The sequence below is a fragment of the Antechinus flavipes genome, chromosome 3 (assembly GCF_016432865.1).
Source record: "Antechinus flavipes isolate AdamAnt ecotype Samford, QLD, Australia chromosome 3, AdamAnt_v2, whole genome shotgun sequence".
NCBI lineage: Eukaryota > Metazoa > Chordata > Mammalia > Dasyuromorphia > Dasyuridae > Antechinus > Antechinus flavipes.
Window position 1 is genome coordinate 428,279,869 of NC_067400.1, and position 19,915 is coordinate 428,299,783.

General features: G+C 36.0%; 1 protein-coding gene across 1 annotated transcript in view; it reads left to right on the forward strand.

Annotated features, from left to right (window-relative positions):
* Positions 1–14,679: 14,679 nt before the first annotated feature.
* GRB14 (growth factor receptor bound protein 14) overlaps positions 14,680–19,915 on the forward strand; it is a 145,208-nt gene continuing 139,972 nt past the window's right edge. Inside the window, exons 1-2 of the mRNA XM_051986253.1 lie at positions 14,680–15,070; positions 16,350–16,482. Of these exons, the coding sequence (XP_051842213.1) occupies positions 14,880–15,070; positions 16,350–16,482 (324 nt within the window). The 5' untranslated portion in view covers positions 14,680–14,879. The remainder of the gene's footprint in view (positions 15,071–16,349; positions 16,483–19,915) is intronic.

The following is a 19,915-nucleotide window of genomic DNA, read 5'->3' on the forward strand; positions in this document are numbered from 1 at the left end:
AGAGAATAGGACATATACACATACATACACCACAAAAATGGTTTTTATATATGAAATACATTCAATTCAGGAGGGTAATTAGGAGAATGGAGAAAAATGTATAACAAGAGGATGGTTGGGAGGATAAAGAATCAAAGAATAAGAAGGCAAATATATTTAAGGAGAGGATAGTTATACAGGGATATCTAATTTTAGTGATTTATTGTGCTTTGCAAATGTTACTTTTTTAAAAAAAAATACAAATCGCAGGTTTGTGGCCACCCTATAATCAAACAAACCTATTGTCATCAGTTTTTCTAACAGCACATGTTCACACCATGTCTCTGTGGCACATTTTGATATTTCTCACAATATTTCACATTTTTTCATTATTATTATTTTTTCTCTTATGGTGATCTATGATCAGTAATCTTTGATGTATCTATTCTAATTGTTTTGGGACACAATGATATAAAACAAGGAACTGAATCAATAAATATTGTGTGTATTCAGACTGCTCCACTGACCTATAGTTCCAATCTCTCTCCCTGTATTTGGGTCTCCTTATTTCTTGAAACACAACAATATTGAAATCAGACCAATTAATAACTGTATAATGGTCTCTAAATGTTCAAGTGAAAGGAAGAATCAATCTTTGTGGCAGACTTTATTGTTGTCGCATTTTAAGAAACTGCCACAATCACCTCAACCTTTATTGACCACTACCTTTATCAGTCACCAATCATCAACATCAAGGTAAGACCCTCCACTAGCAAAAACAACAACAACAAATATATATATATATATAATATATATATATGTATATATATATATATATATATATATATATGTAAAATTTGCTGAAGGCTCAGATTATATTTAGCAATAAAGTATTTTTAAATTAAAGTACATATTAAAGTACATAAAGTCATAACACTATATATTAACACTATAACATGCACACTTAATAGACTATAGTATAGTATAAACATAACTTTTATATGCTCTGGGGGGAAAATTTGTGTGATGTGATATTTGCTTTATTATGGTAGTGTAGAATCAAACTTGCAATATCTATTGAAGTATGCCTAGAAGTAAACCATGTATTATGAATTGGCTCATCATGGAGAAAGCAGGGATAAAAGGAAAGAGGATAAGAATCTGTGATTTTAGTCTGGATGAGGAGAGAGTGGAGCTCAAATTTCACATTCATAGTTATTTTTTCTCACTCCTTTCTTTGCTAATATATTCTTTTTTCTTTCCCTCTAAGATCATCAAAATGTAAAAACAAAAGCAAAAAAAAAATCGAAAACATTACCTGGACCTCTCTTTTATTTGTCTACTTTTATGACTCTTCGTGACATAAAGATTCTGGGGAACACTTGTTTCTTCTTCCCATATTAGAATGTAAATACCTCCAATTATTTAAATGAATTTTCCTTTTTTAATGTTTCTCTTGACTCCTTCATTTATATGAAGTAAAATTTCCACTTAATTCTGGTCTCTTTATTAGGGAGACTTGGAAGCCCTTTGCTATTAAAATCTATTTTATGTCCCACACTAATATAGTTTCTGTATATATCTTGGCAGGCAAATTCCTAAATATTGTATATATTCTGTAGTTATTTTAAAGGGAATTTTACTTTCTGTCACATTTTTGCTGGATTTCATTGGTAACATACAGAAATCTATGAGAAGTTATTTTATACTCTGCAACTTTGTTGGTTATTATTTCAATTAATCATTAGTAGATATACTAGCATTCTCTCAGTAAATAATATCACCTGCAAAAGTGATAATTTTATTTGCTTTTTGCTTATGCTTATTTCTTCACTTTAATTTTCTTGTCTTATGACAATGAGCATTTCTAGCACTCTATTAAATAATCTTGGTGATTTTTGCTTAAATTTGGTTAAGTCTGAAAGGAGTGCATAGAAGTCCCTTACTATAATAGATTTGCTGTCTACTATCATAGATTTTTCATTCTGTACTTTAAAAAAATTTACTTTTAAGTATTTGCTATGGATTTGGTATATATGGCTTAATTTATTGTTAAATATCCTGAAAATAGCCATAGATAACTAATTGATGCAGATTATTTTATTAATATTAATATAGTTTTCCAGTTTATCTCTTTTCATCAAGTCTATTTTTGTTGTCTTATCTAATCATGATCATGATCCCTATTCCTTCCATTTTTTAAACTTCTGATGAAGTATAATAAATTTTGCTTTACCCCCTTATTTTAATTTTATAAGAATTTTTATGTTACAAGTGTGTTTCTTGTAAACAATATATTGTTGGAGGATTTTGCTTTCTAATGCATTCTTCTATCCTTTTCCATATTACTGGGGAATCAATTCCATTCAAATTCATGCTTACAATCATTAATTATATATATTTTTTCTCATCTTATTCTCTTATGCTTTTTCTCCTCCATCTTTGTTACCTATAACCTGTTTGGGTGGGAAGGAAGAGGGGAACAGCAGGGTAGAAAAGATGATGTTGAGAGAGAGAAGGAACATGCTCAGATTATATGTGCTTGATTCAATTTGCTTCCCTTTTCTTTACCTAGAACTCAATCATAGGTTCTTATCCTTTCTTTCTATTCTTTTAAACATCTCTTTGTGATCCATTCTCTGAGCTTAGGGTCTGTTGGCCTTAGGCCTGATTCTTTCTTCTTCTCCATTATCATGTCTTTTGATTTCTCATTAAGTAAAACGTACTTCTGTATCTAGTGCTTTGTATGTATATATTCTTGATTTCTTTGACTAGTTCTAAATAAAATAAAGTTCAAGTGTCATCTGCTTTGCTTTTTTCCTTATATGTATATTTTTCTATTTGTATGCCTTGATTTTATGAAATGATTTTTCTTCCATTTTCCTCTAGAACATTTCTCTCTTTTCTCTTCCTCATTTCCTCTCTTTTAAGATCAATAGAGTATAATAAAATCCTTTGTCTTATTTAACTCATATCTGTGACTCTTTATGATATTAGAATTCTGGAAAATAATTGTATTATCTTTTACTCATATTTGTCTTTTTATGTTTCTCTTGTTTAGCCATTCCCAGTTGATGGGCATTCCTGCAACTTCCAGTTCTTTGCCACCACAAAGAGAATTGCTATAAATATTTTAGAACATAAAGTTTCTTTTCCTTTTTCCCTAATCATCTTTGGAAATAGACCTAGTAATAGTATTGCTACGTCAAAGAGTATAAACAGTTTTAACAACTTTTTGAGCACAATTTCAGATTGCTTTCCAACATTGTTGGATCAGTTCACAATTCCACTAACAATGAATTAATATCCCAATTTTCCCACCTCCCCTCCAACATTTGGTACTTTCTACTTCAATCATTCTAGCCAGTCTTATAGGTGTAAAATTATATCTCAAGGTTATTTTAATTTGCATTTCTCTAATTAATAATGATTTAGAAGATTTTTTCCATTACTATAGATTGTTTTGATGTTTTCATTGAAAAACTAACTTTTTATATGCTTTGACTATTATATATCAATTGAGGAATGACTTGTATTTTTGTTTATCTGGTAAAATTCTTATATATTTGAGATATGAGATCTTTTTCAGAGAAACTCTCTATAAAATCTCCTCCCCCCATTTTCAACTTTCTTTTTGATCTCAGACATTTGTTTTACTTGTACAAAATCTTTCATTAATGTAATAAAAATTATGCATTTTTACACCTAACTTTGCTCTCTATTTCTTGTTAACATATTGAATTTTGATGAGTAAATTATTCATGTTGGTAAGTCTTTATCTTTTGCCTTCTGAAATAAGTATTCTAAGCTCTTTTATAATGGTAATAATTAGCTGCTAACCATTGTCTGACTGACTATATATTCATTGCTCTTGTATTCTGTCTGATTTGGAAGCTCTGGATTTGGGCAATGACAAAATGACTGGTTTCTTTCAAAGGATTACTGGTGTATTCTTTTTATTTTCATTTTATCGTCAGGTTCTAATAGGTTTGGACATTGTTTGTTCATGATGTCTTCAAATATGGTGTCTATTGTTATTTTTGTTATAGTTTTCAGGCAATCCAATGATTCTTAGTTTTCTTTTTCTCTTTGACATGTTTTCCATTTAAGTTAGTTTTTTTTAATAGGAAATGCCTTATATTGTTTTCCTTTTTTTTTTTAATATTTTGATTTTGTTTCAGTATTTCTTGTTTTACTATGAAGTCCCTTATTTCTCTAAGATTCATACTAAGTTTCAGGGAATTTGTTGCTTGAGTAAGGTTTTATATATTATACTAAGCAATTTATTCTTCTTATTCTCCTTCCTGAAGAGCAATGATCAAACTCAAATAAAAATGTACCCCTGAAGATCATATTGACTTAGAAAACCACATATAATTTGTTTTGAGTTATATTCTTATTTTTTTTTTTGAGCATTTCCCAATTAACATTTTAATCTGCTTGAGTTAAGGCTGCAAATTTGACATCTTTGCTTAAGAGCTTTCATTCCTTTTCCAGATGACCCCAGTTACAGTTAGCATGCCGGAGGGCTCTGCTGGGTCTGAATGACTGAAATTCAGGTACTCTCTTAGTCCAACTTCCCTGCCCCAAATACCTACCTGCAAGTATTTTACCTTGGTCTGAGGTCAGAGTGACACAGCTACAAGCTTATCTAATACTTGGTTCATGGGATGCTCTTAGTTCCTCGTACATAGCTGTAGTCCCTAGCCCTGTAGTGGTGTCCCCACATTAGAAGGCCCCTGAGTGAGCCTCATCATTAGGCCTCTTTTCCAGTATCCATAGATTTCTAGTTCTTTTCCTTTGTCAAGATGGGATAGTTGAAAAGTACTCACTGTAGTTTCTTCATGGATTTTACTATCACCACTCAGACAACTATATGTTCTTCTTCTTTCCTAAAGGATTTATATGAAAGACTTTTGCCAAAGGGCTTTCTCTTAGTCCATCATTTTGCTGGTTCTCCCTGGAGGTTTTACAACTAAAGTCTGTGGGCAGGAAAGGTCTTTGGAGAATTCCAGATAATCTAGGTGAGGAGTACTTTGTGGAATGTAACCTTTTAGGGGAGGGAGGTTGGAATTTCTTTTTCCCCTGATGTTCCATTGACTGGTATCTAAAATATAGCTATTCACTTAGAAAAACACATTTTATTGAGCAGTTTGAGTAAGGAGAGATTCATATTTTCAGATATAAAATGAGAGGCAGTCATTAAAGACAAGAAGTAGCTTCAAAAAGCATGATATCTGATGCCTATCAACTGGAGAATGGCTGAATAAATTGTGGCATATGAATATTATGGAATATTATTGTTCTATAAGAAATGATCAGAGGATGATTTCAGAAAGGCCTGGAGAGACTTACATGAACTGATGCTGAGTGAAATGAGCAGGACCAGGAGATCCTTATATACTTCAACAACAATACTATATGATGATCAGTTCTGATAGACGTGGCTTTCTCCAGCAATGAGATGAACCAAATCAGTTCCAATAGAACAGTAATGAATTGAACCAGCTATACTCAGTGAAAGAACTCTGGGAGATGACCATGAACCATTACATAGAATTCCCATCCCTATATTTTTTTCTGCCTGTATTTTTGATTTTCTTCACAGGCTAATTATATACTATTTCAAAGTCCAATTCTTTTTGTACAGCAAAATAACTGTTAGGACATGTATACTTATATTGTATTTAATTTATACTTTAACATATTTAACATGTGTTGGTCAACCTGCCATGGGGGAGGGGGAAAGGGGAAAGAGGGGAAAAATTGGAATAAAAGGTTTGGCAATTGTCATTGATGTAAAGTTACCCATGCATATAACTTGTAAATAAAAAGCTATAATAATAAAATTTTTTTTAAAAAAGCATGATATCTGGATGATAAAGAGGGGAACCAACTGTAAACTCAAAAAAGAGTTAGTCTGGGCAACCAAGAACTAGGCTTAACCATTATTCTTTTAGAACAACAGAATAGTAGATAGAATTTTATTTCCTGCAATCTTCTGGCACACTTTCCTCATGGTATTCTCCTCAGTGTCTCACAAACATACCATATTCATTTTTCTTTTGTGACTTTATTTTGTTATCATGAGAATCTATCCCATAAAACTCTGTCCACACCTTAAGACTATGATCAAGTAGCATTTCCTCTACTTTTCTTGACTACTCCACTCCTTTCTGAATTCTATAACCTCTGAATTCTCCTGTACCTCAAATCTCTATCAGGTCTTTTAGCTTTGGATTTTATGTAGTCATATTTTTTGATTCATTCTTTCTTCTCTCCCTATCTAAATTATAAGCTCCATGGAAGAAGAGAGAAACTCTTATTTTGCAACCATATGTTTCAAAAGGCCGCACACAGCTCTAAAGACAGTACTTAAATACATTCTGGTGTGTGTGTGTGTGTTAGTGGCCACAAAGTGGGCCTCTCAAATGATATCCCAAATTCAATGAGGCTGCTTTTACAACTTTAGAGACAGAGCAACCATACTAAAAGTTGTATGTTTGACATGTTTTAGCTCATACAAGAAAGGAATATGATCAAAATTGAGGCATTAGGAACATAGGAATAAGAAGGGAATAGAGATTCATGGCAAAGGATATATCTGGATTATAGATGCTAGAAATATAAAGGTCGTCTGGACCTTTGGATGGACATCTGGAGAGGAAAATATATATCTATGACTTCCAGTGGAGGGGCCTTTAGGATTTAGGAGAGATATACTTCAAGTCATGATAGGTGGAGATAGGTAATTAGTGATGCTCATTGAGATGTCAGTGAGATTGCATGAAGCAGGAAAATTTGTAGATACTGAAAAATTAATAAAAGAGAAGAGGGTCATGATAAGAATTAGTAACAGGTCTTTTCAACAATGAGGTGATTCAGGTCAATTCCAATGAAGAGATCTATCTTCACCCAGAAAAAGGACTATGAGAACTGAATGTGGATCACGACATAGTATTTTTACCTTTTTTGTTGTTTGCTTGCTTGTTTGTTTTTTTTCTCTCGTTTTTTTTTCCCTTTTTGAACTGATTTTTCTTGTGCAGCATGATAAATATGGAAATATGTTTAAAAGAATAGCACATGTTTAACCTATATTGGATTACTTGCTGTCTCATGGAGGTGGAAGGTGGAGAGGGAAAGAAAAAATTTTGGAACACAAGGTTTTGCAAGGATGAATGATGGCAAGGGATAATGTTGTTAAAAAAATCACCCTGACATGGATTCTGTCAATATAAAGTTATTATTAAATAAAATTTTTAAAAAAGGGTGAATGATGAAAACTATTTTTGCTTGTATTTTGGAAAATAAAAAAAAAGAAGAATTAGTAGCAGAGTTAGAATAGGAGTAAAGGAAGGTTTGATATGGACATTTACTCAAAATGAGGATTCTGGGAGAAATATTATTTATACAATGCTCCCAGAGTTGTTGTGAGGACCAAGAGTTAATATATAATAATTTGATTTGTAACTTTAAAGTGCTATATAAATGTAGGTGTGATCCCTGCAGGGAAAAGTTTTCAGTTCTGCTGTGAGCAACCCATAACCTCAGGGCACTTTCTTATTTTATATGAACTAGACCCATAGGTGTGGATAGCTGGTTCAGTGAAAGCTTGTCTTTCAGAATAATTCCAATTTCCTCTCAGTAGAAATGAAAATAACTCTGCTTAATTTGGGGGTTAGGGTGAGTACTTTTCTCTTAAGTCTCGTCTTGGCCCTTGCAGTTAAGGCCAGAATGCAAATTACCCTGGTGAGTTATTTAGTAGCATTGGAGGGGGTGGAGCATAGGGAACTGGCAACCATTTTCTTAATCTCTGTGTTCTTTAAATAAATATTGGGGCATTTTAAGCACACCCATTTTGGAGCAGACAGGCAAAACTAGAAGGAATGGAATAAAGAACGTTTACACAACTGGGAAACAAGCAGTATTGAGTTGATAAATTCCAAGAGATTAGAGATCTGTTTCTACCCTAATACACTAATTATACACCCGAGAATTACAGCCCTTAAATAGAAACCCCTTGGGACTTAAAAATAAAAATACGAACATCTACTATAGCAAAATATTTTTAAGCTTCCCCCAGGAAAAATAAAAAATTCCTAAGAAAATCAAAAGCAAATAGGAAGGAAAGACAGTATGTATTAAGTCTCATTTAGATTCACTGTGAAATTTTCTCAGACCTCTAAGCATATAAAAGAGCCTGAAGTTCTATTGCTGATTTAGACAGTATGGCCTGAAAATTTTAAATCCAGTAGAACAATCTTCTATAGCATTTACTAGTGCCAATTTAATGTGATAGTCATATTTATTTATTTATTTTTACTTAAACCTTTTCATTCTTTTCTATCTAAACTTGGTACTGCCATAAGATACACAGCCTACTCATTTGATTTATTGGCAGAATTCTCTTTAATTAAGAGATGCCTCATTTGTTCACATTTAAAAAAAAAATCAATACGAAGAGAAGTAAGCCCTAGCCACTGGAAATAATAAAAACTGAACCATAAAGTAGCTACATACTTTAAAATTTCATTTAAAAAGTTGTTGGTGGAATCACTGCAAGCCATCTGGAATTCAGGAATCCAAGAGAGTGCACATTTTTTGATCTAATAAAGGCGTGCCACAGGTGCAGAGAGAAACATAAGATTGAAAGTAGTGCTTCTAGGGCTGGAGAATAAAGCAAGTTCCCTAGGGGAAGTGTTGTGTTTTTCTTTTCCACTTTTAAAGAAATGAAATTATATTGAATGTAGGACTCATAAAAGTGTCAGTCTGATAGGTCTGGAGCCTAAAATTTCTTCTACCCACAAGACAAGGGAAATTCAGGCAAGAGCATAGAAAATTTACTAACACCATCTTGGTAATGGACCTTAATTGGGATTTGAAGAGAATGATCAAACAAGTAGGCCTTTTAACATGAATTAGGCCAAACTATTCTCTGACTTTGGCAGGATAAGCAAGGGAGAGATCATTTAACCGTGAAATGCTTTAGTCTTTCATGGTGATTCATAGGATCAAAGATCTAGAGAAACAAGTGACCTCAGAGGTCCTCTTATCAAACCCACTTATTTGCAGATAAGAAAATTGGGGTCTAGGAATGTTAGTTGATTTGCCCAAGGTCACCTAGAGAATGGGAAAAAGGATTTCAACCCAGGTCTTCTGATGCCAGAAGCAAGGATCTTTCCATCATAAGATGATCACTACATCTCTATTCCATCACCTTTTTTTTTTTAAAAGAGACAGAAAATTCATTTTGAAATGGTTTATTTTAAAGATTCTGTTGCTTAGGCTTACCAAGTCAGAAATAAGACTGGCCCCACAAATTGATAAAGTAGATGAGCACATGTACAGTATGATTTGAGGGGTACCAGAATCCCCTACTATATCAAAATCTAGATTTATCCTTCTAGTTTGCATTGGGCTGTTGAATCTTTTTCTATGTTCTAAAATTCCCACTACTGTGTGTCCACCAATTTGTATAATTAAGACATGGGCATTATCTTTAAGACACTGCTATTAAAATGAACCTCAATCTGAGAGAAGATCCTTGGCCTTCTTCCACTGCATCAGACTAGATAATCAATAAGTCAATCAACAAACATTTATTAAGTGCTTACTATAATTGCATGTGTGTGCGTGTATGTGTGTGTAAAAATATATAAAGTACTTGCAATATTTAGCTGTGCCAAATGCCAGTGAAAGAAGAACAAAAACAGTTCTTGCTCTCAAGGAGCTAATATTCTAATGGAGATATTTAGCATGGAAATAATTAGTTTTATATATATATATATATACATATATATATATACACATATATATAATAGGCACAGACTAGATGGAAGGTAAACTTAGAAGAAAAAGTACTAATTATTGTGGCGACTGGGAAAAAAATCTCAAGTAGAGCATGGGATCTAAACTAAGGCTGCTTTTTAAAGATCTTCATAATCTGCTCTCCTACTCCTACATAATCACTACTGTACATAAACTCTTATGCTCTACACCAATGGCCACCATACTTCTCAAATAAGATGCTTCCTCTTCTGGTTCTTTCTTCCTCAATTTCTTTTCAAGGGAAAGAGCCAGATGAGGGATTGTATTTGTTTCTGGAGGTAAGAGAGAGCCACTCGAATTTACTGAGTTGGGGTATAGTGGGGTGTACAGTTGTGCTTGTGCTTTGGAAAAATCCTTTTGGTGCTTGAGTGGATGATTAATCAGAATAGAGGATTTGAGACAGGGAAGACCTACACAGTGTTCCCTTCCCCACTCCATCGATTCTACCAGGAAGGTCATTGCAATAGTCTAAATGATGAGAACCCAGGCAGTGGGAGTAGAGAAAAGGAGACATTAATAGATGCTGTGAAAGTAGAAATGACAAAATTTGGTCACTGTGAGTAAAAGTGAAAGTAAAGGATAACACCTAGGTCTTTAAGCTTGGGTAACTGGGAAGATGGTGGTATTCTCAACAGTAATAAGGAAATATAGAAAAGGAGTAAGTTTTTTAAAAAAAGGTTTTAAGGAAAGTTATGTTTTTGATATGTTGGGTTTGAGATATTTAAGAGACATCCATTTAAAGATGTTCAAAAAGCAGTTGATAATCTAGTACCATAGTTTAAGACAGAGATTTGTAGATTTGGAACAGTAGATCTGGGACATGTACATCTGGGAGTCATGTCCACAGAAAGCATAATTGAATCCCTGGAAACAGATGAAATCACTAAATGAACTAGTCTAATATAGAGTTGTTGGAATCCTTACTAACTGCTAAGTAATTAGAGTTGATCTAATCTTACAAGAAGATGTTTTGGGCAGAACCTGAAACAAGGTACTAAGTAGAACTACCCATAATCCCTCTCTCTGGAAGGAGCATAAATAGGCCAATGGGCCAGTCGGAGAGCTCTTCGGAGAGTGAAGACGCTACAAGTCGAGATTTCAGCGGAATGACATGAAGAGTTGGAGCTGGCTGGAGGCTGAAGAAAGAGGCAGAGGCTGAAGGACCAGACCTTTGGATTTGGTGACATTCGGAGAGAGCTCTTGGAACCAAGCAGAGAGATAGGCCTCTAAGCTAACCGGGCTATATTGGGATAATAAAAGATCTGAACTTTTATCACCTGGCTGCGTTTTTGAGAAGAAAAAGATCACCACATTTTGGCGCCCGAACAGGGACCGACAAAATCCTGATTCCAGGGAAGGCACCCAGAGAGAACCTTTATAATATTTTAAAGAAGAAGAAGAACCCAACATTTGAACTCCAATATAGAGTAAAAAGAGAAGAGGTCCCAGGAAATCCTCAGGGAAACAACCATGATTCATAAGCATCAAATGGATGAAGAACCGTAGGTGTTCCCCACAGAAATGAAATCATGGATCTGTTCTAAATTTACAGGTAACATTTTCATTAAGATCACCCAGACATTTGAGATAAATAGTTAGATAAATAAATGCATAAATGTCTTTCCCCCATCCTTAAAAAAGCCTCACTTGATCCTACTATGCCCACTATCACACCATATCTTTCTTCCTCTTTGGTGCTAAACTTATTGAGATAAATGTCTTCACTAGTTTTTCCCAACTCTTCTTTTATTCGCCTCTTGTCCCTCTTTTCTTCTGGCTTTGTTCCTAAATTTCTAGCTTTTCTTCTTCTGATTTGGCTGTATTTTTTTTTAATTAAAGCTTTTTAATTTTCAAAACATATGCATGGATAATTTTTCTGGCAAAGTACTAAGCTCCTTCAGAGAAGGACCTATATTTTGTCTTTGTTTATCTGACACATAGTAGGTGCATAATAAGTGTTTTTTGACAGGTTGACTGACAATACCAAGAAGTAGAGTGAATTATAGGAGTTAAAAGACTTGAAGATAAAATGATAAGATTATAATTAGAGAAATAATTTCACAGTTAGGATCTGTATTAGATAATTATGTAGAAGACCTGACTCTAGGCAAAAAGAAAAAAAAAAAGATAAATTTCACTGAGACAGGGAAAAGAGATGAGCATAATGGTAGTGTAGAATAGCCTTAGACAGTCTTAGTCTTAGGCAGAGTGTTCTGCTGTAGAGCATTCTGGGTATCCAAGATGGAGAAAAGCATAGAGTTAAACAAAATGTTTTTGGATAAGGGAGGATGATGAAAGGGGTCAGAAGTGCCCAAAGAAAATGTAATTCAAAGAAAATTGATGATTTCATAAATTTTACCCAGACTTGACTTTTGTCCAAAGTCTGGAAATCATTTAAGGAATCACACCCACCTTGTGACATAGTGATCTGAATTCTGGCTACTTTCATCACCCTTCTAAGTCACTAACTAAGAGTATCCTTTCCCTTTTACTGTAAAATTTTAATAACTTCTTGTCCTTGTTCTTGTTCTTGTTCTTGTTCTTGTTCTTGTTCTTGTTCTTGTTCTTGTTCTTGTTCTTGTTCTTGTTCTTGTTCTTCTCCTTCTCCTTCTCCTTCTCCTTCTCCTTCTCCTTCTCCTTCTCCTTCTCCTTCTCCTTCTCCTTCTCCTTCTCCTCCTCCTCCTCCTCCTCCTCTTCCTCCTCTTCCTCCTTCTCCTCCTCCTCCTCTTCCTCCTCCTTCTTCTTTTTTGTTAGGCAGTCAGAATAACTGCAGGTTTGTGACTGCAAGGGTCTTTCTGTGGAATCTGCTCTTGTAAACCACTTAGAAATGTAAACGCATGTAATTTGTTTGCTCATGGGTTTCCTCAGTGTGGATTATAATAACACCAGTCAGGTTTTGTAAAGACTATCAAGGTATTTCTGGGAGCAAATTCAATATTTTAGTGTCAATCTAGAAGACCCTAAGTAATTTAGGTTTTAGTTACCTTAGAAACCTTTTTTTACCCCTGTGAGTTGCTGTTGGCTGTCAAACACAGGACTGTTTTTGAGAGTCCCTAATTCTTTATTCTTACAGCTAAAGAGAAACATTAAGCTTTCAAATGAACACAGTCAGGATTTTATTTAAAGGAAAGAAAGAGTTCTATTATTATTTAGGTGGAGGGAGAAGGAATTTAGAGCCCACTCCAAGCAACAAATTATGTTTCTGAAGGTTTGAAAATTGAACTGAGTGGAGGAGAAAGATACTATATTGAAAGCAGCTGGACTGTACTGACTTTGATTCTCTGCTCTGTTACCTCCTATCTTTTTCTTCTGCAACTTGAAGGGAGTAGAGAAGGTAAAGTAGAATATGGTGGGAATCTCATTTAGACATCAATTTAGCTTCTCCTTTCCTGATCATAGATCTTTCCCAGAAAATTGCAGGAAAGAAAAACAACAGCCTTTGAATATTTGGGGGGTAAGATAGAATGAAGGGGACAAGTGCTTTGTAACATATATCCCTTTGATTTTTTTCCTTTTTGATTTAGTTGAAATTCTAACTCCTCTTTTAGAAATTATGCTGACTCTAATCTACTTGTACACTTCCAATATAGGCATATCCTTACATATAGGTAAGAACAAAATGAAGTCTATGAATTCATTCCAAGTATACCAAGTACAGCCTTTCCCTTTTAAATTTGGCCAAAGTGCTGGCTAGTCAGTATTTCTCAGTTTTAGTTCTAGTCCCGTCATTTACTGATTTTGGATGGGTAATTTTTCTTATCTAGGCTTAGGATTCATTTATAAAATAGCAAGATTGGACTACCTCATTTCTGTTCCCTTCCAGCGTTAGCATTCATATTGTAGTATTTCTCATTGTGGGGGAGGGTAGGATGGGATGAGGTGCTGCATTAGGAATATTTTTTATTTACAAGGGTCAGGATTTATGGGTTTAATACGGAGGCAAGATGTATTTGTTTTGTATACTACTGGTTTGTGTTGGTCAAAAAGATTACGTGACCTTATAACAGCAAAGATCCTTACAAATAAGACTGTCTAAAAGCAGCTTATTTTGGAGAATAAATAAGGACTTTTAAGTTGGAGAAGCCTTTTTTTTTTCCCTCGGTGTGAGGGGCAGTAGGGGTGAACCGTTGCTACTTTTAAATAGATACTAAACATTCATTCTCTTAATTTCTTTTTCAGTAGTAAGTCTTCCTCAATTTCACGCATATTTTAAAAAAGGAATTTTCAGATCTTCAGAACAGTAGGTGATGACATATATGTAAAAGTAACAGAGGGAGGTTTCTTTTTCCTTTCCTGGAATTGGTAGTTCAGATTAGAACACCACAGGGGAAAACAAAAAAGTCTAGCATCTGGACAGGGCAGCTAGTCCTCAGCTGGACCTGCGGGCAAGGTTCTGGGCATTGTCTGTTACTGCTCCTGACTTAAGCAGAGCTACAAAAGGACACCACCCACCTCCCAAGGTCTCAACTAAGGCACCAAAGGTTTATGCCAAAGATCTGAGGGGCCCAAAGGAACATCACTTTTTCAGCAGATAAAGCAAGGGCCCCATTCTAAGATCCTTTCCAAGGAGGGGTGGACTGGCTCCCACGGAGGAGAAGTTTTTGATCAGCCAAGGCTGAACTAGAGATTACATACGCCCACCCGCCCGAGGGGACTGCTCCTGGCACAGGTGCGGTAATTGGAAGACGCCCCTGGGGTCTTCCAGGAACCCCAGCTTTAACTCCCCGTGTCCCCTCCTCCCTCTTCTCTCCTAGGCCACGTGCTGGAGGAAGGCTCTGCAGAAGCCTCCCGGGCGGAGCTGCAGCGCCCACTCCGCCCACTCCCCGCCTTTCCCTGGTCCTGGCCGCCCACCTTGCCGCTCCGCCCCTTTATCCGCCTCCGCCTCTCCAGGCAGCCCAGTCTTGAGCTTGCACTGCCTGCCCGGCCAGGCGAGGCTCGTGGTGAGCGCAACCATTGCACCTGCCAAGCCCAGGGAGAACCCAGCCGGGGCCGCCCCGGCTCCCTTTCTCCCTTTCTCTCCTTTCTGTAGGGTCTCCCATGACTCCTGAGATCAGCCCCTGCACCTGCCAAGCATGACTACTTCCCTGCAAGATGGGCAAAGCGCCCCGGGGAGAGCGGCTGTTCGGGGCTTGGGGCTGACCCAGGTGTGCGGTGTTGCCCAGGGGAGGGGCGATGCCAGTGCCTTGGCAGCGCGCCCCCCGGGACTGCCCTGTCGGACGGTCCTGCCTCCCCTGGAGGGCTCCCATTTCTGTGCTGCAGACAGGTAGGTGATTTCCGGGAAGGGGGAGCTGACCAGGGGTGAGGAGGACGGTCCTGGTGGGGAAACCTGGGCCAGAACTCTGGCCAAGTTTGGGAAAAGTATCCCAAGACAATCTCCCTTCTAACGCGCTCCTGGGATCAGTAGGACATTGCGATCTCACTGTGCCTTCTCATAAATAGCATTGCCCATTCATTGAAAGCTGCTTCTCTCTCTCCCTCCTGACACCCGCCTCTTCTCATTAGTGTAACCAGAAGGCAACGATGATTCCAGGTTGATTCTTTTTTTCCCCTTCGAGGCCCTGCATTTTCTTAATAAACACTCCTGGTTTCTTTAAACTAGCATAAATGAAACCTTGCCTCCCACACAGACATTACCGGTGCCTAAGCCAGAAAAAGCAATGCTCTGGATGGATATTTGATCAGTCTTGCTTCCCGCAGGCATAGGATGGAGTCGTTAGAATATTCTCCAATCTTGATATCAGTTAGCATCAAGTACATTTGTAGTTGCCTGTGTCTAAAGTAGGGCATTCCTTAGGAGGGAAAGGCTGCAAAGATCTAAAGTCTACAAATTAAAACCCATTATTGACCTCCCTCACCTCAGATGGCTCAGATATAGGACATTTATTTATTTATTTTTAGATTCAGAGCATTCTAAACTCTAGCAAAGTTACATTACTTTGCAATATATCACAGAGCATATTTATACTAGCAAGCTCCATTAACTGCTTTCAAAGACTCAGTACTAGTTGCTGTTTTGCAGCTTAAGCATTTGAGAAGTCAACAGACTGTGTGTGGGCAACGTTTTGAATGAAATTTGAAGTGAGATGAACCACAGCTATAATTAATAAATATAACTTTCAAAATGTGATTACTAAAGTATAATAGAACAGGTTTCTCTAAATGCATTAAAGATTCCTTTGCTTTCATTGAAGCTTTAAAAGAATTTTTTTGTTTGCTTAGAGCAGTTTTCATAATAACTGCTTCTACAATTTTGGGCTATGTATTTTTGCTTCAGAAAAGTTACCCAAAACTGCTGTTTACCCACATGCCTAAGGGTTTGTGGAAGGTCAAAAGTATAAAGGATATTACAAAAGGTTTAAGTTTATTAAAGTATTTTTAAAAATTTAATCCACAGAAAGTACACCAGAAAGCCTTTCAGTGTACTTTATATAATATTAGGTCTGTCACAGTACTGTTTGGCCTTAACAGTTTTAGATTCTGACAGCAATTATATTTTACATTCTGTTTTATGTAAATTATATCCTATGTTCTGTTGGTTGCAGGAGAAAAAAGAAAGATCTCAATGTTCTAGAAATGCCATCTATTCCAAATCCTTTTCCTGAGCTTTGTTGTTCCCCATTTACATCTGTGTTTTCAGCAAGCCTATTTCCCAAAGCAAATTCAAGGAAAAAACAGGTATGAGTTTTTGGTTTCATTGTTATAACTCTTAGGTTGAGAAAATCACATAACATCTTAAAAGACACATTCAATTTTCTGATTTAGGTTTTTGTATCTGTGGATTATTAAATATCAATGATGAAAAGGAGGCAGACTTTTCTTATAATGTTAGCTTCATGGCTAAAAATAATCCCCAGTAAAAATATGAAACATCAATATATGTTTAGTTGTAATAAATTGTATCAAGTGAGATATATTTAGTGACACGAACACATATATGTACTATATATAAATTTAATAGCATAATTTCCCTTTTCAACAAGTATTTATTAAGCACACAAGGCCAAAAATGCAGTGATCCTTGCAATAATAGCCTTATATTCCATTTGGGAAGGTCAAAGGAAATACTTAAAGTATACACAAGTAAACAAATGAAAAGTATATGCAAGGTAATATAAATAATTTCAAGAGGGAGAAAGTGCTAATAACTTCAATGAGTGGTTAGGTTAGTAAAACCTTTATATAGGCAGTGGTACCTGCCTTGAAGGAAGTTGATTCTTCAAGATAGAGATGAGTACATTCTAGACGCAGAAGATTTGATCCTCTATGATCTTTGTTCCTATTCCCCCATTAACTTTATCACTATTCTTCAGTAATTCAGTGGCAAAGTTAATTGGGTTCCACATCTCTTCCATTTTCCCCTCTTCTATATTTTGAGTTCTTGAAGAAGACTACTTGGAATGAAAGTCTGGAAGCCTCTGGTTGTAGAGGGGAATGGTGGATAAGGAATTGAAAGATGATCTTTAGTCATTTAGGATTTCTTTTTTTTTCCTTGCACATAATAGGTACTTAGTAAATGCTTGCTGATGTGACTTTCATGGTTGAGCTTTGCATCATAATTATGTGTTATGGGAAAAAAGAGGATTATTTCACTTTGCCTCTCATTTTATTATGACTCTTTCCAAGACTTGGGGATGCATTGGGGATCAACAGACTTCTAGCCCAAGGAAGGTAGGAAAGAAATAAAAAAGTGGGAAAGAGAAGGGGGAAGATGTAATTGGACAGGCAAATTTGGGCTTGATATTTGGAAAAACTTCCTGGCAATTAGAATAATTAAAAAATGGACTGCTTTGATAGGTGATTGGTTCTCCTTTCCTTGGAGATCTTTCAAACAAAGGCTAGATGAATAATATTTGTACAAGTTATGCTGATAAATTCGTTTGAGTACTGGTTGGATTAGGTGGTTGCTGAGATTTTTTTCAGCTCTCAGATTTTGTGGTCCTGGTAGCAACAGAATGATGAATGCTAATTAGCTTCTCTTCCCACTGATAAATATCTACCTGCTTTCTTAAACTCTTTCACTGCTCTGGTAAGGAAAAAGAAAAACAGTAGTCTTTCTGGGAGGAGGGTAATGGCGTATTTTTTCCCCCTGGGGAAAGATTCCTTTTTAAAGTTTCTATGTATATCTGCATATATGAATTTGTTTATGCCAAGCAGTTACTAGGATATGGTTATTTGGGCTTCTAGGATGGTAACATAGGGGATTGCAGTTCTTGTCCATGACTGAAGACCCTTGTTTCTTGATGAGATTGTTTTGCTTTTTGTTCCTAGTCCTAGTGGCCTTGTGACATGCAAGATGACACTGTTCTTCTTTCATGGCCCTTCCTTTCCTGCTCCCTAAATCATGAAATGTGCAGTTGAGTTTCTTTAGGGGATGAGCCTGTGCCCTTTGCTAGGACAAATGCTTCCATGATTGCATTGTTGGACTGCCTTCAAAACAAGTAGTGTCAAACTCAAAAAAAAAAAAAAAAAAAGGTCTACTATAACGTCTAGGGCATATATTGACTTAGAACGCCACGTAACATTATCTGTTTTCTACTGCACATTTCATGATTTAGGGAGCAAGAAAGGAAGGGCCATGAAAGAGGAACAGTGTCATCTTGCATGTCACAAGGCCACTAGGACTAGGAACAAAAAATAAAACAATCTCATCAAGAAACAAGGGTCTTCAGTCATGGAGAAGAACTGCAACCCCCTATGTTACCATCCTAAGAGAAGCCCAAATAACCATATCCTAGTAACTGCTTGGCATAAACAAATTTAACTTACATTGTTAAAAATTCCCAAATACATTTTTAATCTGTTTCAGGCTGCACTTGACCAAAAGTTTGACACCTCCACTCTACATCATTTGCTGTTGTGGTGCCCACTGCTTCCTCACCTCCCCAGTGCCACCATTCTTTCATCCTTATCTATCCTTTTCTCCACTGCTGTTCCCAAAATCTTCACCTAGAAAGAAATTTCTAGTTGTGTGTATGACTTGTGATTTCACTGATACAGTGTTTCTAGATTGAGAAACTCCCCTTATTGATACTGGGTTTCAATACTTGGATACTTGGATACTAGATATTATGACTTAGTTACTTAAGAGTTTGAGACTTGTCCAGGGTCCCACAACCAGGTGAGATTTGAACAAGGTCATCTTGGCTTTAAGGCCAACTTCAAGGCCAGTATACCATACTGCCTCCTATATAGTTTGTTGGTAGAAAATTCCTAAATAATAGGCTATGATCTCATGATTCATTCGTAGTAACTTACAGGAGAACTGGAAGACTTAAGTAGCAAAATTCGAAGAAACAGTGTCTTTTGAATGGGGTGAATTATATTAGGAAAAGAGATTTTCAAACTCTTTAATATCCCCCAAATGACTTGTTTATTTCTTAGATTATGGAAATCATTATCTTGAGGTGGGAGTAAGCCGGCTAGGGTAAAGATGAATATTATAATACTTGAAATGTGATCTTTTCTAAATTGGGATCCATGAATGTCAGAGGAAAGCATGATATTGAATGGGGGCTATGTCTGTTTATGTGGAAGATAGAATGACACAAGGAAATGTACAAATAGAGTACTATTATTGGGAATATGGTTCAGAATTAAGAAAAATGGCTCCCAAAGAGATAGGTAGTTTTGGGGAAATGAGTGGTTATTGGTTTGTGGGATATTTATGAAAAGAATGGGGGTGAAGACAGCAAATGTTAGATCAGATTGTGTTCTAGACTGAAGAATATTCATTTATGGTTTGTTAACATCTTGGAGCAAGAATGGGGACTAGGTTAATGTCATTATCTCATGTCAGGGTCTGCTACAAACAGTTGTCTTCAGTAGAGGATGTAAAGGGGAAGGGATGAAGGTGTCATTGGCAGCAGTCATTAACTGATTTTTTTTGTATCTAATACAAAATATTGCTAACTATATACACATCTGACAATTATTAAAATCTCTTTTCCTGATATAACTCACTCCAGTCAAAGGACACTATTCCTTAGAATTTTGCTACTTAAGTCTGCTTGTTTTCCTCTGTTCCTCCTCTAAGTTACTGTGAATGAATCAATATGGAATCATAGCCTATTACTTAGGAATTTTCTGCCCACAGACTATACAAGAGGCT